At 40.0% G+C, this 25,008-nt stretch overlaps 2 protein-coding genes across 3 annotated transcripts; both read right to left on the minus strand.

Annotated features, from left to right (window-relative positions):
- Positions 1-6,521: 6,521 nt before the first annotated feature.
- On the minus strand, positions 6,522-12,888 carry LOC110970552 (E3 ubiquitin-protein ligase TRIM16-like). The gene is made up of 8 exons (XM_051944048.1): positions 12,691-12,888; positions 12,329-12,578; positions 11,031-11,399; positions 10,827-10,922; positions 9,418-9,651; positions 8,956-9,103; positions 7,884-7,943; positions 6,522-7,801 (listed from the first exon to the last, which is right to left on the minus strand). The coding sequence occupies exons 2-8, from the start codon at positions 12,572-12,574 to the stop codon at positions 7,272-7,274; spliced, it is 1,683 nt and encodes a 560-aa protein (XP_051800008.1). The 5' UTR covers positions 12,575-12,578; positions 12,691-12,888; the 3' UTR covers positions 6,522-7,271.
- Positions 12,889-13,389: 501 nt separating this feature from the next.
- On the minus strand, positions 13,390-24,776 carry LOC110972738 (uncharacterized). Of its 2 annotated transcripts, none has more exons than XM_051944044.1 (7): positions 24,315-24,776; positions 21,645-21,775; positions 20,429-21,511; positions 19,486-19,722; positions 17,515-17,739; positions 17,320-17,395; positions 13,390-16,773 (listed from the first exon to the last, which is right to left on the minus strand). In XM_051944044.1, the coding sequence occupies exons 1-7, from the start codon at positions 24,487-24,489 to the stop codon at positions 15,677-15,679; spliced, it is 3,024 nt and encodes a 1,007-aa protein (XP_051800004.1). In that variant the 5' UTR covers positions 24,490-24,776; the 3' UTR covers positions 13,390-15,676. The 2 variants fall into 2 exon arrangements, with proteins under 2 accessions (XP_051800004.1, XP_051800005.1); XM_051944045.1 differs by having other exon boundaries at positions 21,645-21,770; positions 24,315-24,439.
- Positions 24,777-25,008: the final 232 nt, after the last annotated feature.

Here is a 25,008-nt window from a genome sequence, read left to right on the forward strand (position 1 = left end):
AGCTGACATTTTCTGCCTAATAAAGAGCCTCATTTTGACGTTTCATCTGTGACTGGCATCAGTTTGACGACTATGAATTTCATGCGGGAAAATGTGGGAGTGTGGCGCAAGTGTAACAGGTTTTAACGGGGATCCTTAATTCCTAAAGAACGAGACCAGACATGAGTGAAGAACAACAATCCCCGTGTTGGTGTCAGTATTTGAGCAATGATTCAGACTGAGATTCATCACCTCTGCCTTTCTTAAGTCCCGATGAGCCGAGATCATTTGTAGCACCATCACAGTGCAAAAGCAGAGGAAGAAATATGGATATTTGGATATGCAGTCAGCGGAAAAAAGGATTGAAGTAGAATTACATGAAATGAAACACAAGAAAAGTCTGTTTCTGGAAATTATAAGGGACACCCACTTGGAAAATGAACATTTACACATTTAGGAGGGAAATTTTGTGTTTTAACCACCTTCATCTGAGGCTTAATTACTCTACAGATTGAGATTTTAAATTCAAATAGTTTTTTAAAAAAATATGACACATCAGCACAGTAGAAAATAAACTTGTAAAATGACCTTTTAATGGCTCTTTCATATACACTATCATTCAAACATTTGGGATCACTTAGAAATGTCCTTATTTTTGAAAGAAAAACAACATTAAATTAATCAGAACTAACGTCTAGACATTGTTAATGAGGTAAATGACGATTCTAGCTGGAAACGATTGATTTTTAATGGAATATCTCCATAGGGGTACAGAGGAACATTTCCAGCAACCGTCACTCCTGTGTTCCAGTGGGACATTGTGTTAGCTAATGGTGTTGAAAGGCTAATTGATGATTAGAAAGCCCCTGTGCAACGTGAATCAAAGTGTTTGCTTTCATGGAAAACATGGAATGGTCTGGGTGACTCCAAACTTTTGAACGGTAGCATATATAAACGTTGCACCAAAGTCTTGTGGAAAGTTGGCCCATGGCAGTGGAAGTTCTTGTATAAGCAGACTGATGCCTGTATTTTTACAGTGAGGTAATCAACGGACACATGTTGGCATAATGTGTCTACACACATGCGATCACGTAGCGCACAGCGTCACTTGAAAGGTAATGACTTCCTTGAAATCATACAAGAAAAATAATGTGTTGATTTCTGAAATTTGCTTGCATCAGGATGCTGGTTCCATTTCTGTGCAGTACTATGCACATTCACAGCTTTTAAAGTTTAATTTTGGGATTTACTAGAACAGTGTTTTAATGCTTTATTGTTACAAAAAACACACTATATTTCTCATACAGTTCACCTCTTCTACATTTCTGTCTGAAATGCTTCATTTTAACTCCTGTCTATTTAAGGCACCACTTACATGAAGTCCAGTCTGCTCTGATTGGTCAGCTGGAGCAACCAGTGCATGTTGGTTGTGTATTGTAACTCTAGATCTATGAAGGAATATAGAGACATAGCCCAAGTACAAACAGCCTTATTGAGGAAATAAATCTTGAAAAACTAGCCCCTTGGCAGGCAAATGTGTTGCATTATGATGCAAATAAATAACTGAAGAAAAGCCACGACTTCAAATGAGGCATTTCAGGTCAGTAAGGAGCAGTGTTTACTGTGGGAGAGAATGGGTGGCTTTAATGTGGGCTTTTTGTGTTTGCAAACCTTTCACATGGACACAAAAAGCTTTACAGCACATTAAAGGACAAATCCCAAAAGAGTAATGCGGCTTTTTAAGCTCTTAGAGTTCAGATTTCAATAAAATTGTCTGGCTGCTTCATTACAGTCATAAGGAGCTAATGGGTTTATGTTTTTTAATTATAATACTCATGAATCAAAAGCCATTTAGAAACCGGTAGTAGCACTTTATGTAAGTCAGTAAGTCTTTAAAATGTTTCTTCCTTTTCCAGCAAATCCCACAAAAATACCAAAACCACCATTGTGTTGTCATTGTGCATCCAAAGTTGTGATTTTAAAGCTTTTTTGGATCAATTCCACAAACTACCAAACACAGAATACAGTGTATCCATCCACGGCTGAAAATAGTCCCCAACAAAAGGCCAGTGTGTTCATTTCTGAGTCATATTTGCAGGTTTGTGCTGATGAAGTTAGCCAGTTAGTTAACACAGTGGTTGACTTTCAAGAAAAAAAATGACTGCAATAGAGTGCTACAGAGAAGGCGGGAAATTAGAAAAGCATTAGAATATGGACTAATATTGCTGGTTTAGGTAGCTTTATGGGATCTGATTTATTCATATATCACCAGCTTTGTAGCTGAAGAGATCTATGAACTTGATAGGACACTTTACACGCTCTATAACTTACTGGGAGCCAAAATAAATATTAAAGAAGAGGAGTCGGATCAGGAATCAGGAGTCAGCAAGCAGCATGTTGCTGTATTTATCCCATTAGCTCCTGCCAGGAGATATATATTCATGTACTAAAGCTATTTCATGTTGCTGAAAAATAAAGTTTTTACAAAGTGGCATGTCATCACTTGTCCTCCACATCTGGAACATTGGCATAAGAGCATGCAATTTACGCTGCTATCACTCCAACAAAGCAGCATTGGATCTGTGCATACAGTCAGACATTCACACCCACATGTGCAAAACAAACTGGCTTGAGATTTCCCAGCAATCTGTGCTGCAATTATGGATTATTACAGGATAAATCGGTGTGTAATTTGTTGTTTAGTGGGAAGCGAGTGCACACCAGGTGACATGACAGGTACAAACACAGCAGGTTAGAAGGATTGAAGACATTTACTACTAGCAGTGCTTCCATGGCATACATACACAACTGTTCAAAAGTTTGGGGTCACCCAGGTAATGTCATTTTTTTATTCATGTGCTAACATAATTGCACAACAGATTTCTAATCACCAATTAGCTTTTAAACACCATTAGCTAACAGAATCTAGCATTAGAACACAGGAGTGATTGATCTAGACTGTCTTAATGATGAATTTAATGTTATCTCCGTTGCTTTTCTTTCAAAAATAAGGACATTTCTAAGTGACCCCAAATGTTTGAGTGGTAGCGTACATGTGCATGAATACAGCAGATTGCATGCTAAAGTGGAAGCATTTAATATGCATTGCATGTAAAGTTGATGGAGCCTTAGAAACTATTCGCTCTTTGAGAGTAGTAATGTGAAATTTTAGAAAAAGTCTTACTAAAAGGTGTTTGACAGGTAAATACTATGTTGCATTTGTTGGTTTTGTTGTGTTTTTTATTGCATAGTTCACTTTTGAGATTTTCATTACCCTAAATAACAGGTTTAGTTCAAGCACAAGTACATTTAAAATAATAAATGCTGATATGAGCGCTTAAAAAAATACATAAAAGTAAGTCTAAATATGGAATTGTGCAGTCAGAAACATGGGAAAAAATGTTCTCTTATTATTTATGAATGGAAGAAAATGACATTTTAAATTGCATTCTAATCATGGTCAAGAAAAAAAAATACATTGTCTTTTTTTATATATATCTGCAGATTGAAGAAGAAAGAAACAAATGTGGCCACATGGCAAGTGTTTACAAAAAGCCGGTCAAGCCACATTGACAGAAACAGCAAAAACTTCATCATATTGAGCAACAATGACACCAAACCAACTGAAACCAGGTAGCTGATGTCATTGTCGCATTATGTTTTTCCCGTTCTTCTAGTTGCTGGTAGTGTTTTTTGCTTTCTTTGCTTGCTTGCTTTCAGACTAAATGTGTTGTCTTTACTCGTATGTCTTTGCGTTTTACTGTTAGTTGCACAAACAGAGCTTCCTGTTAAAAGCTAAGACCATAAAACTGGACTGACTCAAAAGGTGTGTTTGTGTGCCGTGTGACTCACGCACATGCTTACAAACTCACACCTTACAAAAGCCATGCAGAGAAACTACACAGCATGGAGTGAAAGAGTTCAGGTTTGGCTGCACATTTAAACAGGTCAAAATAGGTCAAATAAACTGGACAATATTGTAGCAACACCTTCAAAAACAAGGCAAAAACATACAGATTGCAGAAAAAAAGTCCTAAAACTCCATAAAACGAAACCTCCTTGTTTCTGCTTCAGTTATACAGGATCTATAGGAGTTCTTTCATCAGAAACCAACACACTTGCACAACTGAAAGACCAGAAAAGCGAGACTCACCAAGTCAGCAAGCAGAAATCACCACCAGGGAAGACGACACCAGGACCAGGAGCTGGAGAAGAAATCTGACTCTCGCGTTGATGGTATATTTTCCTCCTCTTGGTTTTACGGTTTCTTCTGCCCACGTTTTCCCACTTCATCCAGTCCCTCCTTCCCTGTCTCTCGCTCTCTGCCTCTCTCCATTGATTTGTCATGCTTGCTGTAACATGTAGGAGTGAGCGCTGAAGGTGTGTCCCAGTGACACGGCCCGTCTCTGCCCTGGCAGTCTGTCAACATCCTCACATGCCGAGGAAAGAATTCCATCTGTATGCTGTCAACTTTAAGGGTTAGTTCACCCAAAGCACTAAAGACAACCCCTAGGTACTTTTCAGTTGCACCATATCTCCAAGGGAATTATTGTGTTTATCTGACTGCTTAGTTATCTAGATTTTTACAGAAGAGTTTATGCAGCTGAACCGATAAGTTGCTTAATAATACTATTCTGATCACCATTTGTGACCCCATTTCTTACTATTTTCAGTTCAAAATGAGCTCCGCCTCAGACAGCTACAACAAGGAGATCCTGTTTTTGCACTAATGTATGACTAATAAGAATCTAATGATACAATAAAAAGTATCAGCCACAGGGGACAATAATCTGCACTCACTACTTTTAGTTTTAATACTTTTTCAGTGTGGGACGGCAACAAGTCACTGAGTATTTTTGTAGTACTTGTACTTAAAGGATGTGAATACTTCCTCTAGCCACTCCTATCACTCCATGTTACATCCACAAACTGACTTCTATTCACGTAGCACTTGATATTTTCGAGGGAGATATCTTAAAACAAGTTACACAAAATGTTCTGTCATAGTAATGGACAAGAGGCTGCTGCTCTTCCACTCTTATAGATTCAGGCCCTGATCAAAATTTCACATTTTGGGACCTGGCTAGAGAGATCGTTAACAATTCAGCATCAGTGAGGTCGACCACTGATGCTGGGCAAGGACAGCTCACACAACATTCGATAGGGTTGAGGTTCTGTGTAGGACAAAATGAAAACTCTTTCCTAATAGACTGTAAAAGGCCTCCCACAGCCATTACCACAAACTGTTGTCTAAAGCATACAGTAGCACCAAATTCTGCTGACCGAAACAATATAGTTTAACTCAAACTACAAAAAACAGCCTCAAAATGACACATTTTTGGTCATAAAGTAAGTGTTTCTGTCCTACTAAAGCATTTTGAAAGCACTTCAGTTTTTCCTCTGTGTGTATAGTGTGTTATGTAACAAACATTGCTTGCATGGCTTAAAACTGGAGTGCAGGATTTTTACATCCGTTACATTCAAAGCTCTGCCAAATGAGTTAACACAATGCAATCACTTTGCATTTCACCGTGCACTGCAGTGTTAAATCTGATGTCCGTGGCAACGTTCGCATGATGTTGCAGCGGTAACAGCAACGATGGCTTTGGAAAAAATAAGAAAATTCTAGGAAGCATCCACAAAACATATCCAAAAGAAAATCTGATAAAAAAAAAAATACAAACAGCTTGTATAAGATGTCCCACTGCCACATGGAGGAGACAAATCTCACAATACAGATTCAAAAAACACTATTAATCTGAGACCTGAGTGTATGGAATTACATTTGTGCCACAATCCTGAGCACGCAGTGTGAAATTTTGAGCAAAGAGAAACTTAATCTGAGCAAACAAAAAATTCTATGCTGTGCCCAAAAACTATTTTAATGCTTGCAACTATCCACATACACACACACAATCGTGTGTTGTTCCACTGTTTTGTCACTTGCTCTCCCGCAGATCTCTGCTACGTCTTTCCTCGCTCAACATCTGCGCTCAGCTTCATCTTCTCGCTTGTTCGACTTTGTGTTTCAACAGAACACATTAACTTTAAGTCTTGTATTAATTAAAGGTCAGGATGCAGAAATCTGATAGCTGTTGGTGAACACTGTGGCCACGAGTTCACCAAGGTCTACAGGGAACAGGAAACCAGAGCCTAGAAATGTCACTGATAACCGCATTTATCATTTTTTGTCGCCAACTCAGACTTTCTGCTTCACACTCTGAACTAGCCCTTTAAACCTTTAACATTAACACACAGATCCGTGTGTTTTACAAGCCCTGACAGATAAATATCAACTTCCATTAGATTCTTTGTTACATTGTCCTGATTTCATGCCATCTTTGAGCGATAGTGCACGAAAACTCGCTCATCCATGCTGGATGGAAGGTTGCGTTGAACCTGGCCAGGTTGCCAACGATCTGAATGGTTTAACACAGAGAGAGACTACTGAAGTTAACCAAACCTGTGTGTGTTTGGAAGGAGGAAACCAAATGTTGATGCTCTTTGCCAGTGGTAACTATGACAACACAGCAGATTGGATATTCAATATAAGCGACACAATTACATTTATTTTTTAAAGTGCAACCCATATTTAAGGTATTACAGTGAAATTTAAGAAGGCATTTACAGTGAAAACATGTCATGGAAACATTCAAATCTCAAGTGAAAAAAAATAGCTGTCAAAACATACAGCTACTTAGCCCTGTCAATCATTATTTCTATACAGTTAGCACAAAAAAAGAAGCAATAAACAGTGACAATCGGCAGCAAATTGTGAAGCTGTGTAAGCAGGTTTGTCCATTTTCTAAGCAAAGTTTCCACGTGGAAAACAAAACCGCAGCAGGGATTTCACACTTGCAATAACTTGCAGGTTTTTTTCTCGCGGGCGATGAAAACCGTCTTGATCGTAATCAACCACCAACAAGAACAAACAAAGCATTTGTCTTGGAAAACAAGTACAGGATTGCATGGATTTACTTTGAGAGTGAAGTGGGATCTGCACAAATACTGATATCTTTCTAATGTCAGGCTGCTCAGAGGAGTTATGACAGAGAATACTATAAAGGAAGTAAAAGATTTCACTTTATATTAATTTAAAAGTTGTCTGCAAATGTTTTTCTCACACCTTCCCATCTATAATACATCCCTTTATATCTACTGCTTCACACTAGAAAGCATCTCTATTTCGTCATCTTCAGTTCTCGGGGAGTTCCAGGATGGTTCATAACATTCTTATCAGTGGATATATTTATTTCAACATGGAAAAAATCCCTCAGACACACTCACACAGACTACCACAGCTTGACCAGCTGTGCAAAGACTCCAACATCATACCATTCATAGTTCAGCCCGATCCCCGGGTGGAGAGGCTGGGTGAACGTGGTGAGGACTTGGTGGATGAGGACCATCGGGTCATTGACGTGATAAAAACTCAGAGCTCCTGCTCTATAATCCAGGTAAACTCCGATCCTGCAGGACGGAGGCCCTGACACCTTCTCTTCTACGTTATTGTGACGGAACAAATAGCTGCCCGCCGTGCACTCTAAACTCCATGACTTGTCATTTCTACCAAACTGGGACTCCTCTGAGGTTCGGTCGATGTCTTTGTAGGCCACCGCTGCAGACAGAGTGCGAGCGTGCCACTCCAGCTCCCAGTAGCATCGCTCAGACAAACCCTCTCTGCACAGCACCTGTGCAAACTTAGAGAACCTGTCTGGATGAGCAGAGTAGGCGCTGGGGGAAGGCTTCAGCCGGAGGTTGTCATTAATCAGGTGGAGATATGGGTAATTGGAGGTCACATCCAGAGTGAGAGGACGATGATCTGCCAGGAAAACAGAGCGAGTATGAACAATAAACCCAGTTCCAAATGTAAATAGTTAAATTTGTTCAAATTCATTTCTTACAACGTAAAAACTCTTCTCTGGAGTTGGGTGCTGGTGGTAGCGAGAAGTCGACATAAGAGACTGTGAGAGAGAAAGAAAGCTCATTTTTAAACACCACTGGACACGAGTAAAGTCTTTATATCAGACATACCTCGTGGCAAAAATCACTGCACCATAGAATGTGTCCATTTAAGATAGATGTACCCACAAATAAAATGACCTTGCGCTAAGCACAGGTGTGTGTTTTGCATGTGTACGTTATGGATACCGAATCACATGACCTAAATAAGACGATACAGAAATCTGCAACAAATCCGTGGATCCAGACTATAAGCCGCATCACTGCCTAAATCTAATCACTTAGTCCTTATGTCATTTCTGACGTTCCCTTAGAATTTTGTCCAAACCCGCTAGTCTGTTTGTGAGTATTGCTGCAAACAGACTGACGGACAAACAGACAAACCAACATCGATCGTCACATAACTCTGCTGAGGCTCCACCTCCTTGGTGGAGTAATAAGATAAGCCTTGATAAATCTCACTGTTGTTGTGGCACAAGAAAATAGTTGTCTTTTTTCATCCCACATCAGACACAACACACTTCCTTGATGTCAAACACATACCTGCCAAGATAAAAGAAGAAAAAGGCCCAAAGCCATGTGACAAAAAGGTTACCAAGCAACCAAGCAGATTATAAACATTGCCTCCATTTATACAAAAAAAACAAAAACCAATCAGCTACAGTGATTATTCTTCTTTTATCATCAGGTATAGTATAACATCATATAACATTGCTAGAAAGGCAGGAAATTGTAAAAATGTGACCAACAATAGCAGTAAAATAAAACTGAACAGGAATTATACGCCAGAAATGGGAACATTTTACAGATTCTTCCATATGTTGAAATGTAGATGTTGCACAGATTCCAGTGCATGTGGAAAACAACAATATTGCACACGTCTATATGTTACAAAACAGCGATATTGCACAGATTCCTGTTTGTTCGTAATACACAAGTTTGAATGTGTAGCACTAGAGTGAAATTTGTCAGGTTTTCTCGGTGACGTCTACTGGGAATATTTCCATTTGTTACCTGCTGCTGAGATTCGGGGCCACGCTTCCTTCAGTACGGCCTCCAGACGGCCTCTCAGCTCAGACACACATTCAGCCACGTCTCTGAAGGAACGTAGAGGAGCAGCAGCAGGTGTAAACTCAGGAAAATCATAGGATGTGGAGAGGAACTGGAAAATCCGAGGGGAGATGAGAAAATATTGGTAAACATATTTAGAGGAATTATTTGCTGTTAAGGTTTAAGCTTCAACTATTACTTGATTCGAAGTCGGATTTCCTCATCATTTCTAATGCAATGCACATTTGGCTGTTTTTAGTCTTCCGAATTCATTCTGTGTTGTTTCTGAGGCTTCTGAACTGAAGGTAAACGCTGGCTGCATTTCACTGCAGGTAACAGTCACGCTCCATTGTGTCAAAGATGAAAAACAAATGAAACGTCTTTAAAATAAAAATGTCAAAGTCAAGTCTGAACAGTGTATAGTACCTGCATCACATGGATGTGGTCGTCAGTATGCGACAGCTGCTCCAGTTGGGCGTCTCTCCTCCTCAGCCTGCTGATCTCCTCCTCCAGCTGCAGCTTCAGCTCCTCGGCCTGACCGACGGCAGTTTTCTCCTGCGCTGAAACCAGCTGCTTCACTTCGCTGCCTGTCTTCTGCATGGAGGAGATCAGCTGGGCAAAGATCTGGTCGCAGTCCCTCAGTGACGTCTGAGCACAGCTCTGTGGAATATTTGTTCTTTATTGAGGTAAAAATACATGAACACATCCTGACCTTTGACCACTAAAGGTCAAAATAAAAGGACATTTATTGTATTTCACACTGCAGTCTAGAATGAATGTGATTTCTTCAACTGCAGGGTTTTTAAAAATGTAACAGACTGATTTTAGCCTCAAGGGCTCTAAAAAAAACTGTACAATATCTACTCAACATCAAACGGCAGATAGGCACAGTTAGTAATTATTTGTTGAGTATTTAGCTGCTGAAGAGCCAGATATCTTGCTCAGGGGTAAGTAGGGACCAAGAAAAAAATAAAATAAAAATAAGATTGACATAAAAAAAAAATAGACCAGTGTAAGTGAAAGAAAGAAGAAAAAAAGAGTAAAATTGGACAGTGTTTATTGTAAAAAAAAAAAAATTAAAAAGATATAAAAAAATAATTGTAGTGATAAAATAAAATATATAAATTTAAAAAAAAGAATACTGTACTATAAAAACTGTGAAAAATAATGTCAAGATTCTGCAATATATATATATATATATTTTTAGCAAATTTAAATACAGTAAAGCAGCATGATTTTATGGTCACACATTGCAAATGAACTACAGAATTATTACTTGTAAAAATATAGATTTTTAATGTGGACTTAATGTACAGTTTTGACCCATTTTCATTTACAGTTAACATGTTAATACCTGTTTTTTTCCTGTGATTTTATTTGACATTTTCAGTAATGTTTTTGAGACTTAATATACATATTGTTTTCAAATAACAGCAGATTTTTGTTTAATTATAATTTTTGCAGTTTAAAAAAAATTGTCCAATTTTACAGACAAAGTGAAAAGCATTAATTACCTTTTAGAAAAATATACAGTTTTGGCTTCTATGTTTGATGGGAAGTAAAAAAAATAAAAAATAAGAGTACTGTTTTTGCTAATAACACTAGTTATTATCTGTAATCCAATAAAACAGAGAAAATCTGCCAAAAAAAAGTAACTAATTCAAGAAATTACTGTTATTGTTCATTTTCCATTGTGGTGCTCATTAGCCGTTTCTGCTGCCATCAACTGGGGAAAAACAGTAGTGCCAGGTTTACAAAGAAGTGAAACTGAAACTGTACAGCATATTAATGTTAAATTCTCTATTCCAGGAGCCAAAATATTTTTACCCCCAAACCTTGACATTCTCCTCAGCTCGGCTCAGCTCCTGCAGCTGCTTCTCCCTCTGCTGGACTTCCTCCTGGACTTTCTTTTGACTCAAATCGAGATGATTCTGGAAGATACAAAAGATTAAATCACGTGAAACAAGAAAGGGAGCATTATGAAGAGATAAGCAAATGAGGTAAATGTGCTCCACCGTCATCTCATATGTGGTTTCTACCTTTGTTTTGTCCTTCAGTGCTGAAACGGAGACAAATTTGTGCCACTTATGCTCCACCAGAGTGCACATGGAGCAAACGAGCTGCTCGTCCGTCTCACAGTAGAACTCCATCAGCTTGTTGTGTTCAGAGCACATCTTCTCCTGCAGTGGGACTGTAGCTGAGACCAGCTGGTGCTTCTTCAGCACAGAAACACTGTAGTGAGGCTCCAGGTGAGCTGCACAGTAAGACGCCAGACACGTCAAGCAGGACATGGTGGCTTTGGTTCGGCTGGTTCCACTGCAGAAATCACAGGAAACATCCGCCGGGCCGCTGCAGGCCTGAGGAGGAGAGTCTGGTTTGGTGCTTGTCCTCTTCAGGGTCCTCACCAGCTAGAAATAACAGAAAGCCACTCACTGATGATCCAGAAATAGATTTTTATTATGTGAAATGAAACTAAACACAGTTTAGGATAAATATTGAAAACTCTCTGAATAATTAGATCTATTTAGAGAGCACACACTGGAGTTATTTATTGCTGTATCGACAGATATTTAAATGAACTAATGCTGTATTTGTCTGTTAACATCATACAAAAGTCTGTTTTTTATATTTGATAACAAAAGTAAAAGGCAAATGTTTTGTTTATACTCATTTTTTACAATAAATTGAAAAAATATTACCATTTCTCATACGTTGCTGCCTTTGACTAAATGTTCTGCATCCATTAAAACATAACTTGTATAATCCTTTATTGCTTTAGGTGCCTTAGTGGTGGATGCATTTTAAAATTTTAAAACAGGATCATAGAGATTAAAGACATGTTCTTATTCATGTCATGTGTCAGGAAATTCACAGCAGTTTCAGTACAATTTCAAAAGAAAACATGTCGTAATTTACATGTAGCATTAAGGTCGATTACAGTGGCAACACTATATAAATACAGTGCATTATTGGAAAGTCCAGTGACAGCATTAAACCTCACATTCTGCAAAAATGACATCTTTACATAAATTATACACCCACAGCTGCCAGTGTTATACTAGAATTTTACAGGAAAATCAGTTTGTGTACATTCACCTCGTATTGTACCCGTAATGTGTTTTATTTCTGTATTTTTCAAAGATTCAGCTAACAAACTAATACAAAACATAGCACTTGAACTACTATTATTTCAATTACCGCTATCTAATCATGAACTTTATTGCATTTTTTATTTACCACAAGTAAATATGTAGTAGGGTTCCATGTGTGAAGACAGTTTTTAGCTGTTTTTTTTTACAATTATAGTGAAATATCAGGCACAGATGTCAGAGCTCACCTCGGCCAGCATGTTGTTCCTCCTCAGCACAGGTCTGGGGATGAAGGTTTCTCTGCACTGAGGGCAGCTGAACTCCCCCTTCTCCTCCTCCTGGTCCCAGCAACCCTCAATACAGCCTCTGCAGTAACTGTGTCCACAATAAATGGTCACAGGCTCCTTCAGAAGATCCAGACACACCGAGCAGCAGAACTGATCCTGGTCCAGCTCCACTCCATGACGCTCCTGATCCTCCTGCTTGGCGGCCATTTCACTGATAGACGATAAAGAGGCAAGCAGCCCCGAGTTTCATTTGGTCTGAAACACTCGGTTAAAGAGGAATGACTCCCTGGTTCAGTGGGTGTGAGAGTTCAACGTCTACTCACCGTCATCACCATCACCTGTGTGCTCTGAGACACCCTGTTAAAGGGCCAGACACTCATTTCATTCCACTCAAGACCAGCTTGCGTAATAGGTAGGTTGTTGCTAGAGGTACGGACCCGTACCCGTAGCCTGTGGACTACGGATACGGCACTTGCCATTTGCCAATCAGATACGCGAGATCTGGTCACGTGACTCCCGGTAGACGCGTAGTCCACAGGCTACGGTACGGGTCCATACCTCTAGCAACAACCTTTAAGAAAAGTTGACATAATTTTCTCAGGTTTTCACATTTAGTTATTTTATCGTCATTATCCAACACACCACAGCCAGGACCAACCTTGTATTTGTTAAAAGAAATAAGAATTTTGTGATTCATATGTAGATTTTACTGAGACTCCACCATCTCTACATGTAAATGCAGCTCTGACCACTGAATAAGAACTAAAATAAAATAAAATCACATTTAGCTGCATCCACTGTATGATAAAATCACTATCTAAGGTTTCTTGCATGCCAGTATTCTGAATTCACTTCCTGAAAGCAGAATATGTGTCAGCGGTATTTGATTTCATGAAGTGTTTTCCTGCTTTAGGGAGTCCCTTGATCAGAGCTCACAGGTGTAGCGTGAGAATAATAAAACTCCTATTGTACCAGCCGACATATTCACACATCCCCATAATGAAACAAAGCAGACGAATGGAGAGAATTTAAAGACTTTATTGTCCAAAATCATTGAAAAGTGGACATCAAGAGAGTGAAAAAATACAAAATCAACACATCAATGTATTTAACCAGCTTTGCCCAAGTATTATGATTGCTACATAATTTACAAATAAGAAATACTAAGAGATAAAACATTTTATAATGAACGTTTCCCTCCCCCAAGTCACTAGTGTTCTCATTTTGAGTCAAGCAATCATCCTTTTAGTCACAGTTGTACCAAATACCATGTATTGCACTTCACCTACAGAGCTTTTTGAGCCTCTTTCCAGCTCACTTTTTTGGCTCTGTGGCTCACAAATTGTGAGCCTAGCAGCAGCTAAATAGTCGATTTTTCATCTCCCGAGACAAAAACGGAGCTCAAAGCAAATAAAATGTTGGATAAACCTCCACCAGGTGTCCAGAAACTTAACTCTAAATGAAAGCTAGACATGCAGCTAGTAACAACATCAAAAGGCAATGATATAATAAGGTGCAAATTTAAGTCTATGTGCATTATCTCAGTGTTTTACACCATAATTTAAATGGTTATAATTTAAAGTACCTCTCCAGTTGATCATTAAACCACTAAAAACGTATCTATATGTTAAACCCTTCCTACCTGAGAATGGCTTAGATGTTTTTCTACACTGCTGCCTCCTCATTTCACACACTACGCCTATTTACTGCAGCTCCAGCACACCAGCTCCCCTGTGATTCTGCACAGATATAAAACTTCTCTGCGCTACACATTTGCAAGTTGTGATATTGGAGCAATTCAGTTACAGAAGTTTAACCCTCCTGTCGTCTTCATTTACGGGCACCAAAGCAAAAAAAAATATTCCCTAAATTTCTGAAAATTTGCAAAACCTTCAGGAAGAAAATTTCGATAATTACTTAAAAGTTTCCCTGAAAAGTAAAAAAAAAAAAAAAAAAACTCCCCCAAATTTGGCAAGAAAATTCTTTTAAATATTTTCAAACAAAATTTGAAAAAATCTTCCAAACAAATCCTAAAAATATCTAAAGTGATTACATATCAGTAAAACTTCTAATATTTTCTTTAAGAACATTCACAAAAAAATAATTTTGTGAATGTTCTCAAGAAACATTTTTAACATTTCTTTTTTTACATCAAAAAATGTTGGACATCAGAAGTTTCACTGTGAAAATATATTTTTATATTCTTTTCCACATTTTCAAACTTAAAACGGGTCAATTCTGACCTGCAGGACGACGTGAGGGTTAAACTGAAATTATGAGGAACACGATATAAAGATTACTGCAACATAACAGGATTGGCTCCTTAGATTTGTTACATATGAAACCCCAGAAGTCTGAATCTGTACTTTTGGCTTCTTTCACTTCCATATAGAAAACTCTATATAGCTCTATAGGAGTCCATTTGGACCAAACGCTGAGCTTCAAAAAGTACATTAAAAATCTATGCAATTCAGTTAGATTTAATATCTCCTCTTTTAGACACATCAGGAATAGTTTGACAATTGAGGCATCTTTCATGGACTTTAATGCTATGATTACTCCTCATATCACTTACTGCCTGTCCTGTTGGTCTCAGGCCAATGAGACCACACTCAGACCACTTTATAATCAGGCTTTAAAGGTATTGGACAGAAAATCTCTTCGTTATCATCATTGTAATATCCTCAGTAAATACAATATACTCAGTTTTGACAATCTCATCTTGTATTCAAACTTAAAAACAGTTTTCAAAATTGTAAATAACACTGCTCCACCTCCATTAAAAAAATTCATACATTTTTTTTCCGAACAAACAACTCGAACATCTCGCTCCACTGCTCACCAAAACTGTGCCATCCCAAAAAGATACTCTGCCTTTGCACAGACAGCCTTTTCATTTAAAACCATTAAACAGTGGAATCAGCTCCCAGACAGTCTGAAGGTGTCTGTGGATTTGAACATTTTTTCTAGGAACATAAAGAAATACTTCCTTGATAGGCAACTGTGTCAGCATCAGTCCACTTAAATTGTTCATTGCCTTATTTTAAGTAAATTGTAGCGTTGTTTTTTTAAATGTACATACTGTAATTTGATTAGTATTATTAATAATATTGTATTTAGTGCTACTGTTAATCGTAATGTGTATTTTACTTGTGTGACCTGCCCAGGGACTGCAGATGGAAAATAGCAATAGCTAAATCTGGTACAAAGCATCTCTTCTTTTCAAGAATAATGCATTTGTACATGGTCCCTGACAAATAAACTAATAAACTAAACTAAACTATGGTAAATAGGTAAACCTGCTGATATTCACCGGAGAGGGAAATTCAGCTGCTTAAAAGTAGATTTTCCTTTATCCAGGACAGCCTCGTATGCCCTCTCTGCGGCCTCCAATGGCGTCGCTGCTCCTTCAGCTGCTTGACTTCCAATGATGCCTCCCATGACCCCTCCTGTTGCAGCCACTACACCCCCTGCTGCTGCACTAGCTACTAAAGCCACCTCTCCTCCTCCTGCTGCTGCTACTGCAGGTGCTCCTGCCAGTGCTGGAACTCTTCTTAGAATTGTCATCAGCTCTCTGTTTTTCATCGCAATGATAATTCCTCCAATCATCGCTGCAACGCCACAAAAAGCTCCCAACAAAGCTCCTGTTCCAATCCCTGCCAGCTGGATCAATAATCTATTGCACACTTCACTTTTGGCCTTTTTTGTGATCTCCTCTGGTGGCAGGTCTCCCAGTTTTTGTCTTATGTGCTCTTCATGTTTCTGTATTTCTTCCTCGACGACTTGCAGAATTTCATTCGTGTAGTACCGTCCATTTTTTTCCGCCACCATCTCATCTATCGTGCAGAGTAACTCTTCCACCTGGAACTGGTTGCTCCTGTAGTTGTTCTGCAGCTTGTTGTTCCAGTGTTTGTTATCAAAGACGTGGCACCGGCCGCCGCACTTCTTCACCAGATCACTCAGGTTCTCATTCTGACTCACAAACTCTTCAATTTTCGTCCCTTTGGGGAGCTGGTCGCCATGAGTGAAGACAATCACAGCGTAATTTAAAGCATCGTCTGAGAAATACTGGCGTATTTTAGAGATGACAGCCTGTTCGTGCTCGCAGAATTTCTCCACTTTAAGCACAATGAGAAAAGCATGAGGCCCGGGAGCACACTCGGTGATGCACCTCACTATCTCCTCCTTCAAGTCCTCCTCAGGCTTCACCGTGTCAAAGAAACCAGGAGTGTCGATCAGAGTGATGCTTCTGTCATTGACATCTTTGGTTTGTGACTGACATTGACCTGTTCCAGAGTTGGGTGTATGATTTACGCTAAAGACTTTCTCTCCAAGTATAGTGTTGGCCAGGTGGCTCTTCCCAGATCCGGTTTTTCCCAGCAGGATGATCCTCTTTGTGGTGGACGCTGGAAGAGAATAAGACACTCTGTTAGGCTCATTTGTTTCTTATTGTTGCAGCACTACAGTTACACAAGGAGGACTTTGTAACTTTGTACTGACACAACAGTTGAAGCTCTGAGTCAGAAGCACTGCGTAACGTGTCCTAAACCTCTGTAAGTTGCTCATGGAAAAGTCTCCTGTAGCGGTGTACATCTAACACAGTAGATTATATCATTGTATTATTGTTACACATGCATCAGTGTAAAGTTGTCATGTGCAGTTGTAGTAACCCTGACCACCCGTAGCTTCAAGAATCAGAATCGTTAAGAACCGAATATCACTGGTTAATTTGGTTGAAAAATAAAAGCTTAGGTAATAAAGGCATGTTTTTTTAACACCTGGGGAGAACATATCTGGTCAGAAATTAACCAAAGGAAGCATCAAATACATTTAAAGACACAGAATGTTTCCTTTGACTATTAATATCTTTACCAATCAGAAAAAAATAGATGAACATGTGCTGCCATAGGTTTGCGTTCAAATTCTTTAAAGTCTAGAATATCTATACTTACCTTGATCTTGGGCCTTTTGTTGACCGTCTTCAGTGAATTCTTTGCATTTCAAAGCTTTCTGGGCTGACTCGAAGGCCTGCAGAGACAAAAAGAATGGAGAGAAATTTCTGTCTTAATGCATTTTACATCAAAGACCGAAGTTCACCAGCTTAACTGTGAATAGTCAGTGTTTAGAGCACAATGCATTTCCTCTACCTCAATACCCTCGTCATCACTGGGGTAGATGACAATGCGGACCAGGAGCGGCGTGCTGCTGGCTCGGTCCCGTTCAAATGCATCAATTTGCTCCAGTAAAACTTTAGCTACCACGCTGTGAGGAAACCGCAGGGCAATGCCGACCCCGAGAGCAGGAAAAGCGACAGAACCGAAGCCTCTGTCCTCACATGAAGTTAGGATGTTGTTGATGCCCGCTCTAAGAACCTGTGAAATAACAGAATCCAATCATTTTAGAGGGTGAAGGAATCCATTTTATAGTGGGTACGGAAAGTACTCAGACCCCTTAAAATTCTTCACTGTCTGTGTCATTGAAGCCATTTACCAAAATCAAAAAAGTTCATTTTATTTCTCATTAATGTACACTCAGCACCCCATCTTGACAGAAAAAAACAGAAATGTAGAAATTTTTTGCAAATTTATTAAAAAAGAAAAACCGAAATATCACATGGTCAGAAGTATTCAGACCCTGTGCTCAGCATTGAGTAGAAGCACCCTTTTCAGCTCGTACAGCCATGAGTCTTCTTGGGAATGACGCAACAAGTTTTTCACATCTGGATTTGGGGATCCTCTGCCATTCTTCCTTGCAGATCCTCTCCAGTTCTGTCAGGTTGGATGGTGAATGTTGGTGGACAGCCATTTTGAGGTCTCTCCAGAGATGCGAAATTGGGTTTAGGTCAGGGCTCTGGCTGGGCCAGTCAAGAACGGTCACAGAGTTGTTCTGAAGCCACTCCTTTGTTATTTTAGCTGTGTGTTTAGGGTCATTGTCCTGTTGAAAGGTGAACCTTCGGCCCAGTCTGAGGTCCTGAGCACTCTGGAAGAGGTTTTCCTCCAGGATATCTCTGTACTTGGCCGCATTCATCCTTCCTTCAATTGCAACCAGTCGTCCTGTCCCTGCAGCTGAAAAACACCCCCACAACATGATGCTCCCACCACCATGTTTCACTGTAGGGATTGTATTGGGCAGGTGATGAGCAGTGCCTGGTTTTCTCCACACATACCGCTTAGAATTAACACCAAAAAGTTCAGTCTTGGTCTCATCAGACCAGAGAATCTTATTTCTCATAGTCTGGGAGTCCTTCATGTGTTTTTTTGGCAAACTCTATGCGGGCTTTCATGTGTCTTGCACTGAGGAGAGTCTTCCGTCGGGCCACTCTGCCATAAAGCCCCGACTGGTGGAGGGCTGCAGTGATAGTTGACTTTGTGGAACTTTCTCTTATCTCCCGACTGCATCTCTGGAGCTCAGCCACAGTGATCTTTGGGTTCTTCTTCACCTCTCTTACCAAGGCTCTTCTCCCACCATTGCTCAGTTTGGCTGGACGGTCAGGTCTAGGAAGAGTTGTGGTCGTTCCAAACTTCTTCTATTTGAGGATTATGGAGGCTACTGTGCTCTTAGGAACCTTGAGTGCTGCAGAAATTCTTTTGTAACCTTGGCCAGATCTGTGCCTTGCCACAATTCTGTCTCTGAGCTCCTTGGGCAGTTCCTTCAACCTCATGATTCTCATTTGCTCTGACATGCACTGTGAGCTGTAAGGTCTTATATAGACAGGTGTGTGCCTTTCCTAATCAAGTCCAATCAGTTTAATTAAACACAGCTGGACTCCAATAAAGACGCAGAACCATCTCGAGGAGGATCAGAAGAAATGGACAGCATGTGAGTTAAATATGAATGTCGCTGCAAAGGGTCTGAATACTTCTGACCATGTGATATTTCAGTTTTTCTTTTTTAATAAATTAACAAAAATTTCTACTTTTCTGTTTTTTCTATCAAGTTGGGGTGCTGAGTGTACATTAATGAGAAATAAAATGAACTTTTTTGATTTTGGCAAATGGCTGCAATGACACAGAGAGTGAAAAATTTCAAGTGGTCTGAATACTTTCCGTACCCACTGTATGTCAAATGACTAGGGTCAAAATGTTCTCCCACAAAGACAGACTGATGGAAATATTCACCTCAACTGCGGTTCCATCTTGGTCGTCATCCCAAGGAGCAAGACTGAGGAAGAACACCGCATTAGAAAGACTTCCATGCAAACCCTCCACCAGTACTGCATCACTCGGCAACGTTTCGTGCCCTGCTTCTTCTCTAAACCGTGCAGTCAGCTTAGAACCAAACGTTTTGTGCAAAATGTTTCCAACACGGGTGGAGAGAGGATCGTAGCCGACCATGGGAGATACGAGTGCATCCACCTGGAAGAACAGCAGATGTGTTTGCACATGTAAACAAGTCAGTTTACGGGGGAAAAAACAAAAAACAAAGGTGTACAACATGATATTCATTTGGAGTTGTGTTCCTAAGCACTTGTTGAATAGAAGTCCAACATTTACACTCATTTCAGCTTCATTTTGTAGCAAACTGTGAGGTAAACATCTGGTTTCATTTAGCGGCTAATGGCTAAATGGTGATTGTGAACAGGCCTTTCATGATGAACCAGCTGACTGCAGCCTCTTGACAACAATGGTTATGAGAGAATGAAAAGAGTGAACAGCAACAACAAGCTAAAGGACAATGCAAGGCTGCACAGAGTGAACAGGAACTACACAGTTCCTGTTCACTCTGGGTTTGTCACCACATCAAACCTCTTTAATGTGGCCTTAGCTGCTACTGCTCCGGATGATGCTGCGTTTCCATCACCATGCAGTCCATGTAACTGTAATTTGTAACATTAAACCTAATCATAAAACCCCTAATGTGCATGTATGCATTTTTGCTGTCCCTTCATAATAATAGATTGATGTTCTAATGTATAGCTACACTTGATGCTAAAAATGCAGCAGAGAAGCTTTGTTGTTCAGTAAAATGATGAGTTCAACGAGCAGCACGTTTTTCACTGCTTCTCCTCAACATCCAACTGTTAGCACATCATTAAGCCATTTATCAAGCCAACTTTCTCACCTGCTGGGTCTCGATGGTTCCCTGAACGATCTCTACATGGACACTGCCTCCAGGAGCTCCAGCTGTGGCTCCTGGTGCTGAGTCTTGACCAGCAGCATTCATCTGGAACTCCACGTCCAGTCCGGTGCCGTTTCCGGTCCTCATCCCTTGGAGAAGCCTGTCACATGCTTCCTTCATGGCCCTCACCACCTCTGCTCTCTTATCAATCAGGACTATCTTGCTCAGACTTCTCCCTCCCTGACTACCAAACTTCCTAACAGCAGTTACAATAGCCTCACAGCACACAGTGACAGGAACGCCAAACACCCCTGAGCCGATACAAGGAATGGCTATGGACTGGAACGCCATCATTTCTGATAAATTCAGAGCCTTCTGGACGGTTTGCTCCAGTAGGATCTTCTCCCTGCCACCTGCTGTTCCACCCACAGGCCCAACAGCATGCAGAAGTGTTTTGCAGTTTAATTTGCCCCCAGTAGTCACGACAACATCACCGGTGGGAATTTTGCCCATGTATTTCACTAAGGTACTGCTCTCCTGCTGCACTTCAGGACCACCTGCTTTACTCAGTGCAGCAGCGACGCCTCCATGGTGTTCCAGATCCTCATTGGCGGCGTTGACCAGGACATCAACGCTTTGTTTGGTGATGTCCCCTTCACACACCAGCACCTGGAGTCCGTCACAAAGGCTGTAGCTCGCAACAGTCGTGGCTGTTTCACTCAAACTCAAAGAGGCCAAATACCCACTTGATCTGTAACCTTCATCCTCAACCTCACTGCATGCTTCCACCTCATCTGTGGTCTGACCAAAGCTGTGAGACTCCACCTGCATTCCATCATATTTTTTGTCCTCTTCAAGTTTCCACTCACTAATTTCATCTACATCACCAGGCTGAGACGACCTCCTGAATAAAGCCCTGTCCTGATCTGGATAAAGCTGAGCAGAGTAGGCCACAGAGGTGACGTCTTCCTCACGTTCTTTCTCAGCTTTGAGGCATTCCAAGCTCTGAAAGGGATCATTGTCAAGTTGGAGTTTACATTCTTCACCGCTTGGCAGAGGAGTTGAGGCAGGCGTGGACTGAGGGCTCTGTGTTTAAAAGACATGCAGATAATAGCAGTTTACTGATCTCCCTTTACTGGTCTAAGATGTGTAGCATCATTGGTTTTATACACACATTTTAAAATAAAACTTGACTAAATGACAGACATGTTGTGCCAACCTCTGCTGGAGCATCGGGTGTGTTGTCATCGAAGGAGGCGTGAGCTTCCAAGCTGCCTCGCACAGTCAGCTCCAGACGTCCATCTGGAAGCTCCACGACGTGCTCTGATCTTTTAAGGACTGCCTGCTGAACTAAGAGAGAACAACAGTTATGAGTTTTATGACCTACAGTTGCAAATGAAAGTTTATATACACTTCTAAAGACCATTTCTGTCATGTAGGTCTTGAGTTTACAATGACTCATACAGCTAATAATGTTCTATAATGAATCCATGCATCTTTGACAAAAAAAAAAATACATACAGCAATGCTAATATTGTGTAAATGCCGGTTGGTCATTTTCTCACCAATTACACACTTTTGGTAGCTCTCTATAAGCTTCTGGTTGAATCTTTCACCACTTGATGGGGATTAAGTAAAAACTGTGGAGAGACCACTCTGAAGCCTTATTTCTAGACTGATTTAGTCATTTCTTTAGATATGTTTGGGATCAACAACTATATCCAAGAACTACCATCTGGCTGATGATTTTAGGTTTTCCTGAAGAAAATGGAGGAAATCCTCCTTCTTCATTATTCCATTTACTTTGTGTAAAGCACCAGATCCACAAACACTAAAACAACCCCAGAGTATAATACTGCCACCACCATGCTCTACAGTAGGTTTGGTGCTCTTGGGGTCAAAGGCCTCATCTTCTCTCCTCCAAACATATTTCTGCTCAATTTGTGTTTTTACTGGACCCCAGAACTTTCCTCCAGAAGGCCTTTTCTTTGTCCATGTTACCAGCAGTAAACTTCAGTCAAACCTTAGGGTGCTGCTTCTGTAAAAGGCAGCTTCTAATTCATTGCAGATCTACTTTGGAGGATTCTTGGCCACTGAGAAAGTTTGCTGAACATACATCAACAAATCTGATAGTTCAAGCTGCTATATGTATACTTATGACAAAGTAGATTTTGTTATATTTCCAGAAGACCTATAATAAATGTATTAAAGAACCAAAATGCATGATTGTTTTTGTGACAAAGACACATAGGCACCAATGATTCCTTCAAAGACGATCAAGAGTTGTAGGAGTCACTTTAAACTCAAGACTGACATGTTACACTTAGTCTTAACAAGTGTATGTAAATTTTTGTTCACAATTGCATGTATTACATATAATGCTGGCCTATTTTAGTGTTGTTGTCATCTGAGCTTCTTTATATGTTAGCTTTTCACCTCATTCTCCTCCCTTTATTTATGACCAGAGGGTTTAAATAAACAGTACTGCTATCAATGTCCTCCCTCTCACAGTGCAGAGTGCTGCCACATGAGTCACAATGACCCACTTAGATGCTTCTCACGTAATTATGTTTTATGGACTACAGCTGGTTGATTTTACTTGTTTTCAGTGCAACATTCTTCTCATATTTGTTTGATATCTGCAGTTCCTTATCAATATATTTAGCACTTTAATAGTGGATTCAGTCAGTTGGAAACCAATTGCATGCTTCTTGATTAAGCTGTATTGCCCAGTTTATATACGCCTACAACTCGATTTGTAGCACAACCATGTTTGACATGTAGCATGAATACGGACAATTCTATAGGTTCTATGTGCTTGGCATGTCTAATATTCTTTTTAGATTTTAATTAACTAGGATTTTATAGACAGTGTTGTATGTCAAATCAATGAATTATCTCTTCTCATAACGCCTCATAGGATGAGGCATTATGTTAAAAGTATAACCTTCATAAATTATCATTTTGATGCATGAATTACATTTTAGTCACAATGTAAGAGCTTCGGTCTGTTTTTGGCAGATGGAAAACTGCACTGCATGGGCTGAATTGGCACATTAAAGCTATTTCAAAAGGTAAAAATAACTGCATTGGTTATAATCTGGACAAGAGTTCAAGTAATGCAGAGATGACAGTTCTTTTGCACTTCCACCCAACACTTTGGACCATTACCACATACGGCCACAGAGGTTGCTGTTGAGCTGGGAAAGTTGCATAATGTTGTTTTCGGTTTCAATTTCCTGGGAAGTTATTTGTGGACAGATAAATGTAGCTACTTGAAGATAACTTTGAACTAAAATAATGAATTAATACCTCTGAGCAAGTCACTGATGCCTTTTAAAGACAAGAAAGCCTTTAGGTTAAGACTGTGTTTAAATTAATGTGAGACAGTACTGTTGTAATATTTTAGTTTGTTTTTTGCACTTGACCCAGTTTTGAACGGAAAAAGTGCTATACCACGTCAACTTCCCAACACAAGATATCATTGAAATTATTGTTAAATTATTGCGGCAACCCTCTTGTGATGAATTAGGGAGACTTTATCCCGTTCTCTGGATGTGTACTGGACATTCATACAGGCTACCATAGCCAAAATAACAACTAAAAACTACATCTTTGCTCCAGAAGTAGTCACCATGCAGAGGTGAGTCAACTAAACATGGCACGTTCACGGACATTACGAACAATAACCACTGAAACCTCAACATAAACAGCAACAGTTCGTTACAATATATGACTTTTCTATCATTGTTTCTACCACTGTTTAGTGGCATTTAAAACTAAAACTGGATTAGAATAACGCTCCGTGCTCTACACACAGAGAAGCCCACAGCATAAAATCATTTCAAACCTCTGTTGATAATTCACGTTAGGTGTTTTTATGACTTACCTTCATGATCTCTGAAAGCTATCCTGTAGATCCTCTCCTCCACTCTGCTCAGCGCTCCGCACTCTCCTCCGCCAGATTTGCGTCGATTACGGAAATAGATTTCTACTTTCGTCTCCTGTTTTCTGTCAAGCCGGTGACACTCAAAGTAAACGGGGAACCGGTAGATATCAGCCATGGTGCTGTTGTGAGGCAGACCTGCTACATGTGCAGCGTCCAGCGGTGTGAGGAGGAGCAGCTGAAACCGAGCTGAAAAATCTGTGACAACAAGCCTTTGTGGAGGTTCTTTATGCTGCCAGCAGGAGGCGCCATCCACCCCTATCTGACATGCAGGCTGCCAGGCTGACCCCAAAACAGCTCAGAAAACACCTGTAATGTGTTCAAACTGCTAAGTCTGAATACCTCACCGTCCCTGAAATCACTCCACCTGTGCGCATGCGCTCTAGTGCACCTAGTCCTGAATGAAGGTATGAAACTACTTCAGCGTCAAAACTGTGGATGCATTAGTAAAGTCATTGAAAATAATGTAGTAAATTTACAAGATTAACTACAATGATTGTATCATTATTGCAAAACATTGTCAATATTGTGGCTGCATTATTTATGTTACAGTATTTCTAATTAATAAAGGAAATGTGAATTGTTTATTATTTGTGCAGAAATCACATTAGTTATGTTAAAGCTGTTTAAATCACTC

The sequence above is a fragment of the Acanthochromis polyacanthus genome, chromosome 23 (genome assembly GCF_021347895.1).
Source record: "Acanthochromis polyacanthus isolate Apoly-LR-REF ecotype Palm Island chromosome 23, KAUST_Apoly_ChrSc, whole genome shotgun sequence".
NCBI classification, from domain to species: domain Eukaryota; kingdom Metazoa; phylum Chordata; class Actinopteri; family Pomacentridae; genus Acanthochromis; species Acanthochromis polyacanthus.